At 42.0% G+C, this 17716-nt stretch overlaps 1 protein-coding gene across 2 annotated transcripts in view; it reads right to left on the reverse strand.

The window, feature by feature from the left end:
• The window catches only part of AKAP5 (A-kinase anchoring protein 5), a 32234-nt gene that overhangs the window by 2965 nt on the left and 11553 nt on the right, over positions 1–17716 (reverse strand). Inside the window, exon 2 of one of the 2 annotated variants that reach the window (XR_009152703.1) lies at positions 6764–9540. Coding sequence is in view for 1 of the 2 variants with exons in the window: in XM_058162896.1 (XP_058018879.1) it covers positions 7346–8833 (1488 nt within the window). In the remaining variant the exon portion in view is untranslated. Of the gene's footprint in view, positions 1–3662; positions 9541–17716 lie in introns of those variants that run through there. The other variant, XM_058162896.1, reaches the window with a different exon arrangement.

The raw sequence follows: 17716 nt of genomic DNA on the forward strand, positions 1-17716 counted from the left end.
ATGAAATGTGTACTTCACCTCTAGCTGGGCAAAACTATGCTTTTGTAATTTATCCTTTCTGCTCTGGTAAGCTTGTACTTTTGCTGAGGCGACTGAAAAAGTATCACAGATCGGTGACCATTAATTACTAAAACACCAATAATGTGCCTGTTGCATAGATAAATGAAGACAAATACATCTTGCAGCCATTGGCAGATTGGAAAAAAACTTCAAAATGGATAGATTGGTTTTTTCTTTTTTTTTTAAAATAAATGCTAGTATCAGGGAATCTTTTAATGTGTTCTGAGCATTGCTTGAACATTGTTTAAATTGTCCTCCTCCTGCCAGCTAGCGGCATTCAGCTGCTTCACTGTTTTAGACTCAGACTCAATGCAACATAAAAAGCAGCTGTTTTGTTCAACTTCACTTAATTTTTGTATGAACCAGTACTGGGATTTTGATCTCTGCTTTTATACGATGCTTCACTATTACATTACTAAATGACAAGGTAAGAAATGAAGGAATCCAGAGGAGTTTGGGGAATTCAAGAGCAATTTACTCCAAATAAAGACTAAAGCAGACTTCACTGTTAGGTTGCAAAGTTAGCTGAAGCAGCATGGAATAGCTCTGGAAAATTCTGAGACCTGGATTCATCATGCAAACTATTTTTGTTGTTCATATCTCTCTCCCTCCTTATTTTTATTTGTCTTTTGCTCCATTTTGCCAATTAGCTGATTTTGAGCCCTGCTTTGATCTTAATAAACAACCATATTTTTGCTAGATGCACTGAGAAATGCATGTGTTCATTGCAATCAAGAGACAGGAATTTACAGTGAGTGTGCGGAGTGCAAACCAAGCTGGAAATTACCCACAGGAATTTTCCAACTGTTACTTTAATAGGAAACGAAATGCACAACCTTGCATTTATGGTGCTTATTCCTGTCACACTACAAACAACTTTAGAGTCAGGGTAGAAATAGTTGCAGCCTCTTCCAGCTTCATGTACAGTAGAACTGCCACATTTGTGCTGTAGTCATCCAATCATTAATAGATGGCAGCAAAGAAATAATAGCTTCCTGTATTTCTTTGATATATTGTCAATTTCTGTAGCCACCCTCTCAAAACTGGCATGGTCATCTAATGGCCGCAATATAATAGTCCTATACACCAATGAGCTGTGCCTCACGTGGCTATACACAAGACACAAATATTTCATGTGGATGTACAGCCAGTTCGTTACTAAGGATTTTGTAATTTCTGAACCCAGCATTTCTTCTCAAGCATTCCTCTGCTTTTCCTTAGTGGAATAGGGCCAGGGGAGTACAGAGTAGGTTACAAGCCACAGTAAACTTCCCTTGAAAGCCAGTTGCTTAACTCATATGGCTCATCAGCCGAGGGCCCAAGGTAGGGGTGGCGGGGTGGCGGTTATTATTAATGAAAGCCTGGAACCGAGGGAGACCACTGTGCCTCAGATAGCTGGCTGTGAATCCCTCTATGTGAAGTGGGGTCGTAGGACTCAGGTGGGCTTGTTGATCACGTACCTGGCTCCTTGCTGCGTGACAACAGCCCTGCCCGAGCTGTTGGCCGGGTTGGCAGTTGAGACCCCTAGACTGTTGGTCATGGGGGATTTCAACTTGCCATCAACTGGCGTGGCATCCTCGACGGCTCGGGAGTTCATGGCTTCCATGACGGCCATGGACCTGACTCAATTAGTGGACGGCCCTACACACATCGGAGGAGGCACTCTAGATCTGATTTTTGTCTCTGGCCAGTGGGCGAATGATCTGGTTTTAAATGATTTAGTTATTGAGCCTTTGTCATGGTCAGATCATTCTCTTCTTCGTCTGGACTTTCGGACCGCTACTCACCACCGCAGGGAGACGGAACCAATGCGTGCCCAGGCGCCTGATGGACCCGGAGAGGTTCCTGACAGAGCTTGGGCCGTTTCCCGAGAGCCTGGCCCACGACATGACTGAAGAACTAGTTGCGGCCTGGGAACAGGCCGCGGCTGGAGCTTTGGACCGTGTTGTGCCTTTGCGGCCTCTGATCCGGCGTCGGTCTCAACCAGCTCCTTGGTTCTCCGAGGAGCTGAGGGAGATGAAACGCCGGAGAAGACGCCTAGAGAGTGTCTGGAGATCCAGCCGTTCTGAGGCTGACCGGACACTAGTTAGGTCCTATAGCAGGACCTACCTAGTGGCACTGAGGGATGCGAAACGTTCCTACGTTTCCTCCCTCATTGCGTCGGCAGATAACCGCCCGGCCGCCCTGTTTCAGGTGACCGTTCTCTCCTTTAACAGGGGGAGCGGGATGACCTGTTGCAGGGACGTGCCGAGGAGTTTAGTGGTTATCTATACGATAAAATCGTTCAGCTTCGGGGGCTGGTCTGGATCAAAATTGGGTGGATCCAGGTGAGTTGTCAGAGAGCTGTCTTGTTGAGACTATTTGGGATGAGTTTGACCCTGTGGCTCCCGAGGACATGGACAGGTTGCTGGGTAGGCTGAATGCCACCACATGTTTACTGGATCCGTGCCCCTCCTGGTTGGTACTGGCTACACAGGAGGTGACACGAGGCTGGCTCCGGGGGATTACAAATGCTTCTTTGCGGGAGGGGGTCTTTCCCGCTGCCTTGAAAGAGGCGGTGGTGAGACCTCTCCTCAAGAAGCCTTCCCTGGACCCAGCTGTTTTAGGGAATTACCGGCCAGTCTCCAATCTTTGCTTTACGGCGAAGGTTGTAGAGAGTGTGGTGGCATGTCAGCTACCCCAGTACCTGGATGAAGCTGTCTATCTAGACCCGTTCCAGTCTGGCTTTCGGCCCGGATACAGTACGGAGACAGCTTTGGTCGCGCTGGTGGATGATCTCTGGAGGGCCAGGGATAGGGGTTATTCCTCTGCCCTGGTCCTATTAGACCTCTCAGCGGCTTTTGATACCATCGACCATGGTATCCTGCTGCGCCGGTTGGAGGGGTTGGGAGTGGGAGGCACCGTTTATCGGTGGTTCTCCTCCTACCTCTCTGACCGGACGCAGACGGTGTTGACAGGGGGGCAGAGATCGACTCCGAGGTGCCTCATGTGTGGGGTGCCGCAGGGATCGATTCTCTCACCCCTCCTGTTCAACATCTATATGAAGCCGCTGGGTGAGATCATCAGTGGCTTTGGGGTGAGATACCAACTGTACGCTGATGATACTCAGCTGTACTTTTCCACCCCGGGCCACCCCAGCGAAGCTGTCGAAGTGCTGTCCCGGTGTTTGGAAGCCGTACGGGTCTGGATGGGGAGGAACAGGCTCAAACTTAATCCCTCCAAGACGGAGTGGCTGTGGATGCCGGCACCTCGGTACAGTCAGCTGCGGATGCGGCTGTCTATCGGGGGCGAGTTGTTGGCCCCGATGGAGAAGGTACGCAACTTGGGCGTGCTCCTGGATGGTCGGTTGTCCTTTGAAGATCATTTGACGACCGTCTCCAGGAGAGCTTTTTATCAGGTTCGCCTGATCCGCCAGTTGCGTCCCTTCCTGGACCGGGATGCCCTATGCACGGTCACTCATGCTCTCGTTACCTCTAGTCTGGACTACTGCAATGCTCTCTACATGGGGCTCCCCTTGAAGAGCACCCGGAGACTTCAGCTAGTCCAGAATGCGGCTGCGTGGGTTATTGAGGGAGCAATTCAGAGCTCCCACGTAACACCTATCCTGCGCAGACTGCACTGGCTACCTGTTGTTTTCCGGGTGCGCTTCAAGGTATTGGTTACCACCTTTAAAGCGCTCCATGGCTTAGGACCGGGCTATTTACGGGACCGTCTACTGCCAGCCTCTATCTCCCAGCGTCCGGTGCGTTCCCACAGAGAGGGACTCCTCAGGGTGCCGTCAGCCAAACAGTGTCGACTGGCGGCCCCCAGGGGGAGGGCCTTCTCTGTGGGGGCCCCTACCCTGTGGAATGAGCTTCCCCTAGGGCTTCAACAACTACCTGACCTTAGGACCTTTCGCCGCGAACTTAAAACCTATTTATTTCGTATGGCTGGACTGGCCTGATTTTAAATTTTAAATTTTAATTGAATTTTGATGGGTTTTAAATTTCTGTAATTTTATGGGGTGTAATGTTATTTTAAATTTTCTGGCAAATTTGAATCAGTTTTTTAAGGGTTGTTTTAATTATGGTGTATGTTTCTGTTTGTATTTTATTTGCCTGTTCACCGCCCTGAGTCCTTCGGGAGAAGGGCGGTATACAAATTAAAACATTATGATGATGATGATGATGATGATGATGATGATGATGATGATGATGTATGGATTTGGGTGTGTGCACATGTGCCTTAAAGTCAGTATTGACTTTTGGCGACAGCATGGACTAGTTCCAGTAGTTTTCTTGGCAAGATTATAGAGATGGTTTGCCATTGCCTACTTCCTAGGGTTGAGACAGAGTGCTTGGCCCAATGTCACCAAGCTGGTTTTGTACCTAAGGTGAGATTAGAGCTCATCTCCCAGTGTCTATCCTAATGCCATAACTGTACACCAAACTGGCTGTCTCATCCAGCTTCAGACACATCTAATTCCTCAGAGATCTCAATAGTGACTGTACCTTACCTTCCTGACGAAAACATGAGATGCCTTCATACAATTTATTTGGTTCCTTGGGTAATTGATACAACAGTGACATGTAAAGAAAGTAAATTTCATAAATAGCCCACTCAGGATGATCTAGATACTTTTTATTTTTAAGACTTGTATTAAAAAAACAATCGCAAACAGGTACTTATACAAAGTATGTTGATGTGGAAATGATGGAAATGCTATGAACTATCTGTCATGGAATGTCACCAAGTTCCTTCCTTGAAAGTACCTGATAAAGAATTAACTGGCTGCTCTAAGAAGCTTTCATTGATTGATTAAATGCTGTCAAGCCAGTGTCAACTATTAATAATCACATAGATAAAATTTCTTGGATGACCTGGAGAATTTGGAGGATAAACATCTAGTGGCCTTCCCTACTACTGTAATTTTGCTTAGAAAGTGTTGGAGTTTTGCTTTTACCGTACTTTATTGTTGACAACTTTCATACTTCTCTGTTCTTTCATTTATTGCATTTTATAAACATGGCCTGATATTTCTTAATTTATATTCATGGAATTTGGCTGCACTGAGTTTTCTTTGCATGATAAGGTGGGAATTAAGTTTCTGAAAACAACCTATTTAATTCAGTGTACTCCAAATATCTCCCAATGCACACCAGAGGATACAAAACCCTTGAATTTTGTAACCTAGAGTGGATTTTTGCTAAAACGGTTCCTTGATGTTTTCTTTATAAATTCTCAGCTTATTTCAGAGAGGTTGAGGTGCCTCAGTTGTAAATTGAAGAAAAATGAAGATTAGAACCAAAAAAGCACCAGAATCTCTTCTTCTTTCTCTACTACCCTTTTATTCAATTAACTTCTTTGCTCTTCCTTCTTTACCATTCAGAGAAATACTTCATACCTCATGCAAGGATACCAATATCTACTATTCAAAAAGTCATGTATGTCTCTTAAGGCTGTCATGCAAGTCTGGAAAAAAATGTATCTGCTTAAAGAATTGTATTATTCATTCCATTAACGAAAGGATCAGTTTCCTTCTTCAAGCTGGTGAAGAAGATCGAAAAAAGCGGCTGCTTTAATGGATCACAGAGATGTGGTGCTTTTATAAGAGCCCAAAGACTTTCAAATTATTTCAAAATGTGTACAACCTCAGTGGGGAAAGCAGTCCCTCGCTAGAGCTCTGAACAAATCACTTGCCTTCTTCCATCACTCTATCCATCTTCCATCCTTACATGGAACTAGGGCAAGAACTATTTTAAGGCTTTTGTAGTCCTCAGTTTCTCCAACAGGGGAGATGGGAAAAGAGTCACTGACCCAATTTGGGAAAGATCTCATGAGAGACAGAGAGTAAAGGAGGACAGAACAGCCAGCTCTCCAGTTGACTGTCCTGAAGCAAAGGGAATTGAACAACTCAGATGAATGTTCCCCAGGATCTGGAATTAGAGCGGCCTCTGAAAGATTTTGGCTTAATGTGTTCTCTCTTCCGCTCCTCCTCCTCTCCTTCTCCCTCTCTCCTTCTGTTTTATTTAGATTGGATTTAGGGGAAGGTAGTTCACACTGCAATACAAACCCACTGTTTCAGCCCCAATTAGCTCTTATTATTTGAATTAAAAGTATTTCAGAATTTGTGCTCAGTGGAAACCACTTTTAGTGGCAAGGATTAAACTCCTTGTCATTATTGTAAAATTATATTAATAAAATCATTGTGGGCAGTAGTATCTTTTATGTCTTTAAAACTTATCATAACAAATGTCTCTGAATAGAGTTTGTAAATTTCTCTGAAGAAATGTTTGCTTCTCTCTTGATGGGGCTGAGATTCTTTGATAAAGTGATCGGTAGGACTTCAGAAACACTGAAGTCATCTACTCCAGTAGAAATGGGTAGCTTTTATATGGAAAATTTGCTTATCGGGTACTGTTGCTCAATCTAATTTCTGTTTTGGATGGGGGTGTCACCAATTCCTTTTCCTTTCCTTAGCTCTTTTTTTGGAACCTTTGACAGCTTGATTTAGAGCAGAGGTCTTCAAACTTGGCAGCTTTAAGATTTGTGGACTTCAGCTCCCAAAATTCTCCAGCCAGCTATGCTATGCTGGCTGGAAAATTCTGGGAGTTGAAGTCCATAAGTATTAAAGCTGCCAAATTTGGGGACCTCTGATTTAGAGCCACTTGTTTAATAAGTTGAGTTTCTCTTACCCTGAGCCAGATTTCTCCAATCTACTCACCTCCAGATGTGGAACACCAGTTCCTGTAATTTCAGCTAAAAATTAAGAAAGGCCAAACTTATCTGAAAGACAATGGGTTAAAAAAATCTGCTCAATCATTGACAATAATACTTGAATAACTTGGTATTTGCAAATGAAATAAATAAATTGAGAAGAAAGGAAAGGGAGAGAATGGATGTCTTTCCTAGATCTACTATAGAGAGTAAACCATTAAGACATGTCACCATGCAGTAAAAGACCCTCGCCACCTTGTTTTTACAAGCTGTTTATACAATATACATCCATTATACCAACATGCAAAATTAAGTTAATCACAGATATTGCAAATATCTCAGGAATTAAGACCCTCCCTAATCTCTCATGCTAAGTTTAAATACTTCAGAACATCTGGAACATTTCCTTGCAGCATTAATACTGAACTGGTCATTAAGGATGGATCAAGCAGTGTTGGCAATGGACAAAGAAAATCCAAATGGCACTTTCTTTCCTAGTACAAGCCAATTTGTTCAAATGCTTCCATTTGCCTCCCCTTGCCTGATACAGCAGCAGGCCTGCCTCTAATTTACAAAGAGGCTCTTGTGATCATAAAACACTGTTTTGTTTATTTTGCTCCAAAGCCATTTCATTGACAAGCTGCTCAACAGATGACTGAATGGCTGTTTTCACAAGCGAGGCAGCTGTTTCAATCAACAGCATTTCATATTGCTCTGAAGTCCAGTGTTCCTGGCTGTTGGTGCCAAAGGAAGATGGGGCCTGGGAGCATGCCTGGTCTTCCTTTGTGTAGTTGCACCCTGCAGTAGAAGCTTTGTTTTTGCTAGTTTTTTTCTTCCCTTTTTGCTTGATGGCTTGGGGAAATGCAAACATTTCACAGGTAGGGGCTGATTCCTCTTCCTCATCCTGATCATCTTCAGCTTCCGTGATCATGATTACAATGCCAGCCCCAGGAATGGTAAATTGATTTTCTTCATTTGTCTCTTCCTCATCAAAACAAACCGGTACGTCTGAAGCCTCATCTTCCATTACAGATGGGCTGCAATGCAACATCACTTCAACGGAATGACCTTCCTTAACAGCAGCATCCTCACTTTTGGCCACAACATCAATGCCTGCCACAAATGGCTGTGACTTGGTCTCTTTGGTTCCCTCTCTTCCTATAAGTTGTTGTTCGCTTTCAGGCAGGTCCTGAGGACTGGGAGGACTGATCTCAACATTAAAACTGAATTTCTGATTTTCCAGCTCTTCAAAGTTTCCATAGAGGGTTCCATGATGTAACTGAAATATTTGCTTCTCTTCTTCAGTTACAAGTGCAGTTTCAGAATGGATTATTTCTGATGGAACTCCACAGTCAATGTAACAATTTGGATCAGGAAATGCATTTTCTCTATTGGAGAGTGCCGCATTTTCCGTATTTGTCATGGCTCCACTGTCACTTTCTCCTTCCTGAAGACCTCTGCTGGGAGATTGTTTCGTATCAAGTGGAACTTCCATAGCCACCATCTCTGGCTCTTCGTTACTTTTGTTATTCAGGATGCTTGCTGTATCATTTCCCTTTTTCTCGCAATCAGGCTGTTCTATTATTTCAGAGTGGCTGGTCCTTTTTTTGCTTCGGATGAGTTTTAGGCAGGGAATTTTAGAACTAGAGCTGGCATGCTCCTTAGGAAATCGTATCCTGCCAGAATCTCTTATGTCCATATCTAGATGTACGCGAGAACAAGCCTGTGTTTGTTTCTTCAGAGAGGATTTGGATCTTCTTCTTAATGTCACTAGTCGTTTGAAAGCCAGCCAGGCCCCTCCTGAAGTCCAAAATGGATTTGAAACCTCTGTTTCATTGTGCCCCATGTCAGAAGACTGGTTAGCAGGCCTTAAGCTAAGTGAATTGAATTCATGGTCCTCATCCTTCTCTTCTCCCTTCCCACAATACTTTTTCCTTTTCTTAAAGCAAAAGATAGAAGCCTTTTTGGCTGGGCTGTCGGTGGCAATAATTGGATCAGTTGTATTTGAAGTTTCCAATTGTTGCTCAGTGTCCATCTGAATTCCTTTTGCTGAATGTTCCATATTTGGGGCTTCCATTCTAACTTCCAAAAAATTGGTTCTTTTGCTAATGTTTCATTGGAAAGACACAATTGAGGCTGATCTATAATAAAAGAATATCACTTGTAGACCAACTGAACAGTTATGGTTCCTTTTTGGCAATTTATTTTGGAGGTGATATGTTAAACCATTTATTTGGAAGCACAATTCCCAATAGTTATTAGAGAAAGGAAACCACTATGAATCCTGTTCAGGTGTATGTCAGTAAGTTATTAATAAAGTCAATTTATTATAATTCAAAATTGGTCTCAAGATGTTAGCTAAAAAAACCAAAAGGTTTTTTAACAGCTAACTCGTAACAATGTTCTTCTCTTCCTGAAGGAATTACACATGTATTTTGATGTGGTGGTGATATTCCATTAGAAGTTCAACATTTTAAATGTTTTAAGTAGGTTGAAAATCAACACACAAAGTGCCTCCTATTCCATTAGTGAGGGACACAAGAGACAACAACCATTTGCAAATCTTCATATGGCTTCCCAGTCAAAGATTTAGTTTGGAAACACATTCAAAACACAGCAGCAGAAAAGGCTTTTTTTTTTTTTGCTAATCAATTATGGGATGAAATTTCCCAAGGACCTTGCCACATTTGCTTTTTTACTGCCTTTCAATCCATTTTCCAGCTAGTGCTTCTTTGGTTGTAAATGTGACCATTTTCTTCCTCAGTGGGATGGCATTGCAGGCATCTGCAGGAGGGGAGGGAAAAGAAAGGGGGGGAAAATGAATAGCAGCATGCTAAATTCACCCACACAAACAAATCTTCCAAAGAATTAACCAGTAAGCTATTTTGTTAAGGAAGTGTTTACAATCTTGCCTAAATGGCTTCTCACCCTGCATGATATCCACAAAGCAGGCGCCTCTTTATAGGAATGCAAGTAAGTGGAATACAGGAAGATCCCGAATTCGAATTACTCTGTACAGCCGGGTTGATAAACTGAAGCTTCCAGATGTGCAAACAAGAAGAGAAAACAGTTGTAGCACCATCACCAGCTTATGAACTTCAGACGGGATAAATAATGTGTCTTTAGAATTTATATGTTGCTGAAATTGCCTCCTGTTTCAGGCAAATCTAGACAATATGGACAATGGTAAGGAATAATGAGACTAGCTGTCCAACAGAATTAATATATTGATTTATTTCAGGTAGTCCTTGACTTATAACCACAATCGAGCCCAAAATTTATGTTGTTAAGTGAGAAATTTGAAAGTGATTTTAGCCCTGTTTTACGACTTTTCTGGCCACATCTGTGAAGTGAATCACTGCTGTTGTTAAATTAGCAATACCGTTGTTAAGTGAATCTGGCTTTCCCATTGACTTTGCTTGTCAGAAGGTCACAAAAGGGAATCACATGACCCAGGGACATTGCAAACATCATAAATATGAACCAGTTGTCAAGCATCTGAATGTAAATCACATGACCATGGGAATGCTGCAATGGTCATAAATGTGAAAAATGGTCCTAAAAAGTCACTTTTTTCAGTCCCATAGTAACTTCATACTGCCACTAATTGAACTGTTGTAAGTCAAGGACTATCTGTATTTATTACATGTATGTGCCACCCATCTCATGACCCAAATCAACTCTATTTACAATTATAAATCAATGAATACAAAGAGTCTAGGGAGCATACAGATTAGCATAAAAATGGAATATAAAATGCATTAGAAGGCCACATATTTCCCATTCCTTGTTTGTACATTATGCATATAGAACAATCTGTCAGTAAGTCCGGCTTTTTCATAGCATCCACTATTACAGTCTGCAATGGCACTCTAGGGACTCAGACAAAGAATCTTTTGGATTGGAAATGTTTGGGATTACATTTGTAGCCTGCAATGCCTATCATTTGCTACCCGTCATTCAGTTTTTACTTTTTTTTTTTTTTGCATTTTTTTGCATTTATTCTGCAATGCTGGATCATCAAGCTTTTCAGGCGCCTGTTACCCCAATGAAAATAAAATAATATTGATTGTTTCCTGATTGCTTATTTGTACCCTATGACTACCACTAAGTGTTATACCTTAGAATTCTTGATGAAGGTATCTTTTCTTTTATGTACACTGAGAGCATATGCACCAAGACAAAGTTTCTATGGATGAAGATGGGCTTGGACTTGTGTCTCCTGAAGTCTAGTCTAACACCTTAATGATTACAGTACATCACCCTGGATCTCGTTGCCTTGTTTGGAAACCCCAAAATCTTGTGAAATTGGGTAAATCTGATTTTAGCCATTCTCTGTTTGAGGAATAAAAAATTGAGGCAATGCAGCAGCTCCAGGACAAAGCATCTCATCGGTGCACTAGTTGTTTTCCTTTACTAAGCCCGACCCAGAAATAAGTAAATACAGGTAGTCGACTTACAACAGTTCATTTAGTGACCATTCGAAGTTACAACATCACTGAAAAAAAGTGACTTATGACTTATGACCATTTTTCACACTTACAACCGTAGCAGCATCCCCATGGTCATGTGATCAAAGCCTGGCAACTAGTTCATATTTATGACGGTTGCAGTGTCCCGGGATCATGTGATCATCTTCTGCGACCTTCTGACAAACAAAGTCAAATGGGAAACCAGCTTCACTTAACAACCATGTTACTAATTTATCAGCTACAGTGATTCACTTGACAACTGTGGGTCATAAAGGTCATAAAACAGGGCAAAGTTCACTTAACAATGGTCTCACATAACAACATAAATTTGGGTGTCAATTGTGATTATAAGTTGACAACTACCTGTAAGTAAATAAAATAAAATAATATTGATTGTTTCCTGATTGCTTATTTGTACCCTATGACTACCACTAAGTGTTATACCTTAGAATTCTTGATGAAGGTATCTTTTCTTTTATGTACACTGAGAGCATATGCACCAAGACAAAGTTTCTATGGATGAAGATGGGCTTGGACTTGTGTCTCCTGAAGTCTAGTCTAACACCTTAATGATTACAGTACATCACCCTGGATCTCGTTGCCTTGTTTGGAAACCCCAAAATCTTGTGAAATTGGGTAAATCTGATTTTAGCCATTCTCTGTTTGAGGAATAAAAAATTGAGGCAATGCAGCAGCTCCAGGACAAAGCATCTCATCGGTGCACTAGTTGTTTTCCTTTACTAAGCCCGACCCAGAAATAAGTAAATACAGGTAGTCGACTTACAACAGTTCATTTAGTGACCATTCGAAGTTACAACATCACTGAAAAAAAGTGACTTATGACTTATGACCATTTTTCACACTTACAACCGTAGCAGCATCCCCATGGTCATGTGATCAAAGCCTGGCAACTAGTTCATATTTATGACGGTTGCAGTGTCCCGGGATCATGTGATCATCTTCTGCGACCTTCTGACAAACAAAGTCAAATGGGAAACCAGCTTCACTTAACAACCATGTTACTAATTTATCAGCTACAGTGATTCACTTGACAACTGTGGGTCATAAAGGTCATAAAACAGGGCAAAGTTCACTTAACAATGGTCTCACATAACAACATAAATTTGGGTGTCAATTGTGATTATAAGTTGACAACTACCTGTAAGTAAATAAAATAAATAAACAATCCTGCTGTTGGCTTGAACGTATAGCAGGGGTGTCAAACTCAATTTCATTGAAGGCTGCATCAGGGTTGTGTTCTACCTTGGGGGAGGGGGCTGGGGGGGCGTGGTCAGGGAGGGTATGGCCAGCTCGATGTCACTTGTGTGGGGCGCCTGTAGTGGCCCGAGTGCTCTACCTCTGAAAATGGGCTCCCAAGCTCCATTTTCAGCCACAATGGCCTCCTACAACCCTCTGCCAGTGAAAACGAAGCTCAGGAAGGCCACGGGCAAGCCTCCCAAGCTCCATTTTTGCTGACAGAGGCACCATGGGCCAGTCCTTTGCTGTTTCCAGGGCAGCCCCGCGGGAAAGATCTAAGCACCCTGTGGGCCAGATCCGGCCTGCTGGACTTGAGTTTGACATCCCTAACTTAGGGCATTCGTCAAGGGTGCCTTGCTGCTTACTGCTTACCCTTGACTGCATAGTTCCTGGTTCACTCATTCACAAATTATGGATGGCTGACTTAGTGCATCAAGAAATTATTCTGTCCTCGATAGCGATTCACTACTCCTAGCTCCATGCTGTAGCAGATACAAAAGAGCCTGGAAGTCCCTAATTTCTAAGAATATTCACTGCATACCAAATTGTATTTAAACTGCCTTTCTGATTCATTGTGGGATGACCCAAAGTATGGCAAGCCAACAGTTTCATAAGGTGCTTCCCTAAAATCTCTTTACACCAAAATAGTTTGACCCAATCTTCAACACAGAGGGTGTTACACTTTAGAAAAGACAATACAAATTCTAGAAAGAATGCTTATTTATAGACTCAGTTGCCTTTCCATAGCAACTGCAGCATGAATCATGAAGCCCCTGAAATACGCCCATTCAATGCCTCCTTAGGCAATACCTTTGCCTGAAACTCTTCATCCAGAGCTATTAAGAGCCCCAAGATTTAGTGGGAGGATACATATCTGGCCTATTAAAAGGTCCTAGATTCAATCCTCAGCTTTTTTTTAATTTTTTTTTATTTTTTAACAACAAACATAAACATAAAAATCTTGTCAAACCAATTACAGTGTGTTGGTGGGGTGTTTACATATCTTCTTGTGCAGTTTCAGAATAAACATTTCTTTCATACATCTGTCTTACATTATCCAGGTCTCTTACTCAATCAATTTTTAATTAAACAGTTGTATTTTTTCTGAAATCCTCAGCTTTTTGAGGTGCATGTGTTAGAAATGTAAAATGATTCTGTCAAGAATTTGAATTTTCTGCTCTCAAGGGATCCATGGAGAGATGAATGCTCCTAGGAATGAACTCAGGACAGTATTTATAATTCTCCCAAAATACACTGCTAATCTAATTTAAAAATACGGCCAAGAGTTTAAAGGCCCCTTATAGACAAAAATGCCCCACAGGTTGACAGCAAGCGGGATTCTCTTTTGACACTCTTGTGTACCTCATGGAAGAAACTCCATGTGATCATTCAGCATCAACATCACAAGATAGTTTAAGGAAGCATATTCCCCCTCCCCAAAAGTAAATACATTTTTGCCATTAAAGCCAAGAATCCTAGTTCCTATTCAAGCCACCAAGATGGGTGGGTGTATTAATCAAATCATATCAATCCAATCCAATCCATCAATCAATACAGGTAGTCCTCGACTTATGACCACAATTGAGCTCAATATTTCTGTTGTTAAGTGAGACATTTGTTAAGTGAGTTTTGCCTCATTTTTTGACCTTTCTTGCCACAGTTGTTGGTAAGTTGGTAATACAGATGTTAAGGGAATTTGGCTTTGCTTGTCAGAAGGTCGCAAAAGGTGATCACATGACCCTAGGATGTTGCAACTTGTCAGTTGACAAGTGCCTGAATTTTAATCACGTGACCATGGGGATGCCATAACGGTTGTAAGTGTGAAAAATGATCATAAGTACGTTTTTCAGTGCTGTTGTAACTTTGAATGGTCACTAAATGAACTGTGTAAGTCGAGGACTACCCGTATTTAAAAGTAAGCCACACTTTCCTTGACAGTTCTGTCAATTTTTTCTCCTGTCTTGTTCTGTATTGGGATGGTACGGTGGCTCAGCGGTTATAAATGTTGAGCTTGTCAGCTGGAAAGCTGGCAGCCCAGGTTCAAGACCCAAGCACCTTGCCATGGGGTGAGCTCCCGTCCTTGCCTCACCTCCAGCAGTTCAAAAGCATGCAAATACAAGTAGATAAATAGATACCACTTTGGTGGGAAGGTAACATGACAGTGGAAATGTCTTTGGGCAACACTGAATCAATGGCCTTGTAGTGGAGAGCAGCAACCCCCCCTAGAGTCATCAACAACTAATGGGATAAAATCAGCAGGGATTCCTCTTTTGTACTTTTTCTATATTTATTGGTTTTTTTTAAGAAAAAAAATCAGCAGGAATGGTAGTCATAAGAAAAATGAGCCGAAAATTGGTTATATTTGCACTCACCCACACATCTTTAACTTCTTTCTGAAATATAGAAGAACTGCTGCCAGAACTGCTGATAACTATAGGCTAAATGAATGACTAAAACAGCTTCCAATGGTAAAGACCAATATTATAGCAAAAGTCACAGCTGGCTTTTAAATAGATGAAAACTTAAATTGCCAAACAGTTGGGTATTTCAAACAGCATTTGCTGCTATTATATGATATATTTAAAAATATATCAAGGCAATTATAGCAATTATAAAGCACTTATTGTAAAAGAAATGTATTTGTCACTTGGTATATTTATGCTCTGAATATCATCTTTTCTGTCATCTAATTATCTAACTGTCCATCCATCCAACCTTCCATCCATCATCTTGCTCAGGTAACATCAGGAGGTTCTCTGGCTCAGCGATGGTATACAGTACATGCAAAGCATGCAGAAGGGCCCAGGTCTGAGTTCAGATCCTCCATTACAAACCTCTGTAGTACTGTACTCATTTTAAAGGAGACTACCACCTAAGACCAAGAAGAACCATTATTCGATCTGGGATAGGTGGGTGAATTGGTGGCTTCCTTCTCTGTGGGCCATGACAGCTAAGACAGCTGGAAACTGGAAATTGGAGGGTCACCCTGCCCAAAAGGTCTGACTATAAAACACCCCCCTTCAAACAAGGGCTTTCACACTTGCATTCCAGACAAGATCTGGCCAGACTACCTGTGTGATGATCCAGGACAAGGCACGAAGGTCACACAGCCAGCTGAGAGTTCAAACTCCCCTTTAATGCTCCAACTTTCCCCTCAAACATTCCCACATTCTTGGCAAGTCCCAGAGCAAAGTGCGCACACACTCACACAACAGCCTCTGGCTGTGCCCAGTCTATCAAAACAAAGGAACAGAGAAATGAGTTCACAAAACAAGGAACAAACAATGAGTCCACAAAGTAAGGAATAAGGTACTGAATCCATGAAGTCAGGAAGAAGCAAGCAGTCCTGCAAACTCCAAATGTTTGTTCTGGAGCACCAAACTCTACCAATTCACTGTTTGTTCCCAAAAAATGCCCGTCCTCACAATCTCCTTAAATCTCAGTTGCCAGATATGCCTTGTGAAGAGTTTGTTGCATGGTATTAGGAAGGGAACAGAATCAGGAAGAAGACTACAATTGGTATGAGGTAGTGAGAAAAGGTTATGCAAAATACTTAGTTGCAAAGTAAAGGTACCAGAGGTGGGTTTCAGCAGGTTCTGACCAGTTCTGGAGAACCAGTAGCAGAAATTTTGAGTAGTTCGGAGAACTGGTAGTAAAAATTCTGCCTGGCCTCACCCCCATCTATTCTCTGCCTTCCAAGTCCCAGCTGATCGGAAGGAAATGGGGATTTTGCAGTAACCTTCCCCTGGATTGGGGAGGGAATGGAGATTTTACAGTATCCTTCCTCTGCCACACTCACCAAGCCATGCCCACCAAGCCATGCCACGCCCACCATGTCACCCCACAGAACCGGTAGTAAAATTTTTTGAAACCCACCACTGAAATGTACCATACTGCAAACATTTGAATTAATGCTTCTTTATCTCATAGTCCATAAAAGCAGGTCTACCCATTCTAACCATTACTGTGCACTGGCTCCAATGAGGGAAGGTAGCAGCTTGCAAACATCTATTGTTTTATCTATTAAGACAGCCAGTCTGGTATAGTGTTTAAAGCACCAGGCTAGAAATTAGTAGACACAAATCCAGCTGGGTGACCTTGAGCCAGTTACTTTCTTTCATGCCTAGGACACAGGCAGTCGCAAGGCATTTGTCCCGGCAGTCACCAGGATACAAAGGCACATACAGAAGTCTATTAACCAAGTATATGCCTTTATCATTTTTTTCCCCGTTTTTTGTTTCAGTAAGACTTCAGTAAGTAGTAAGTACTAAAGTTTAGCAGAAGATTGCTCAATGGCTTTCAAGAGTAGCTATTAGCCACACTTACCAACTGTGCTAAAGACTATCATTGGGATTCTGCTACTGATGATCCATTAAAAAATTAGTCCACAACCTCAAAGTTTTCACTTCTAGCAAAAAGGAAAAAAAGTTGGGCATCAAAGGAGGTATTACAGAATTCAACACTCATTAAATTATTATCTGAAAGTTTTCAGTCTCTTTTGTACAATTTCAGATGTCACTAATGGATTATTTTTCTCATAGATAAACCTATTTTTGTGTTTTTTTGTACACTACTAAGAAGAGAAACCTTTGTTCTGTGCTAAATTTCTGAGTCCTCAATTTCACTGAAGAATTCTACCACTAACAGGATTTTTTTTTTTACTTTTCTACTCTATAATGCCATGTATTACTTCATGTACTCCTATTATATCTCCTGTTTGTCCTTAACCTAAAAAGACCATCAGCCTTCCATCCTTCCAAGGTCAGTAAAATGAGGACCCAGATTGTTGGATGCAATATGCTGATTCTGTAAACCACTTAAAGGTAAAGGTTCCCCTCGCACATATATGCTAGTCGTTCCCGACTCTAGGGGGCAGTGCTCATTTCTGTTTCAAAGCCGAAGAGCCAGCGCTGTCCAAAGATATCTCCGTGGTCATGTGGCCGGCATGACTAAACACCAAAGGCGCATGGAATGCTGTTACCTTCCCATTAAAGGTGGTCCCTATTTTTCTACTTGCATTTTTTACATGCTTTCAAACTGCTAGGTTAGCAGAAGCTGGGACAAGTAACAGGAGCTCACCCCTTTACACGGCACTGGGATTCAAACCACTGAACTGCCGACCTTTCGATCGACAAGCTCAGCATCTTAGCCACTGAGCCACCACATCTCTGTAAACCAGTTAGAGAGGGCTGTAAAGCACTATGAAGTGATATATGTCGAAGTATTGCTAT

Source organism: Ahaetulla prasina, chromosome 1 (genome assembly GCF_028640845.1).
Source record: "Ahaetulla prasina isolate Xishuangbanna chromosome 1, ASM2864084v1, whole genome shotgun sequence".
NCBI classification, from domain to species: domain Eukaryota; kingdom Metazoa; phylum Chordata; class Lepidosauria; order Squamata; family Colubridae; genus Ahaetulla; species Ahaetulla prasina.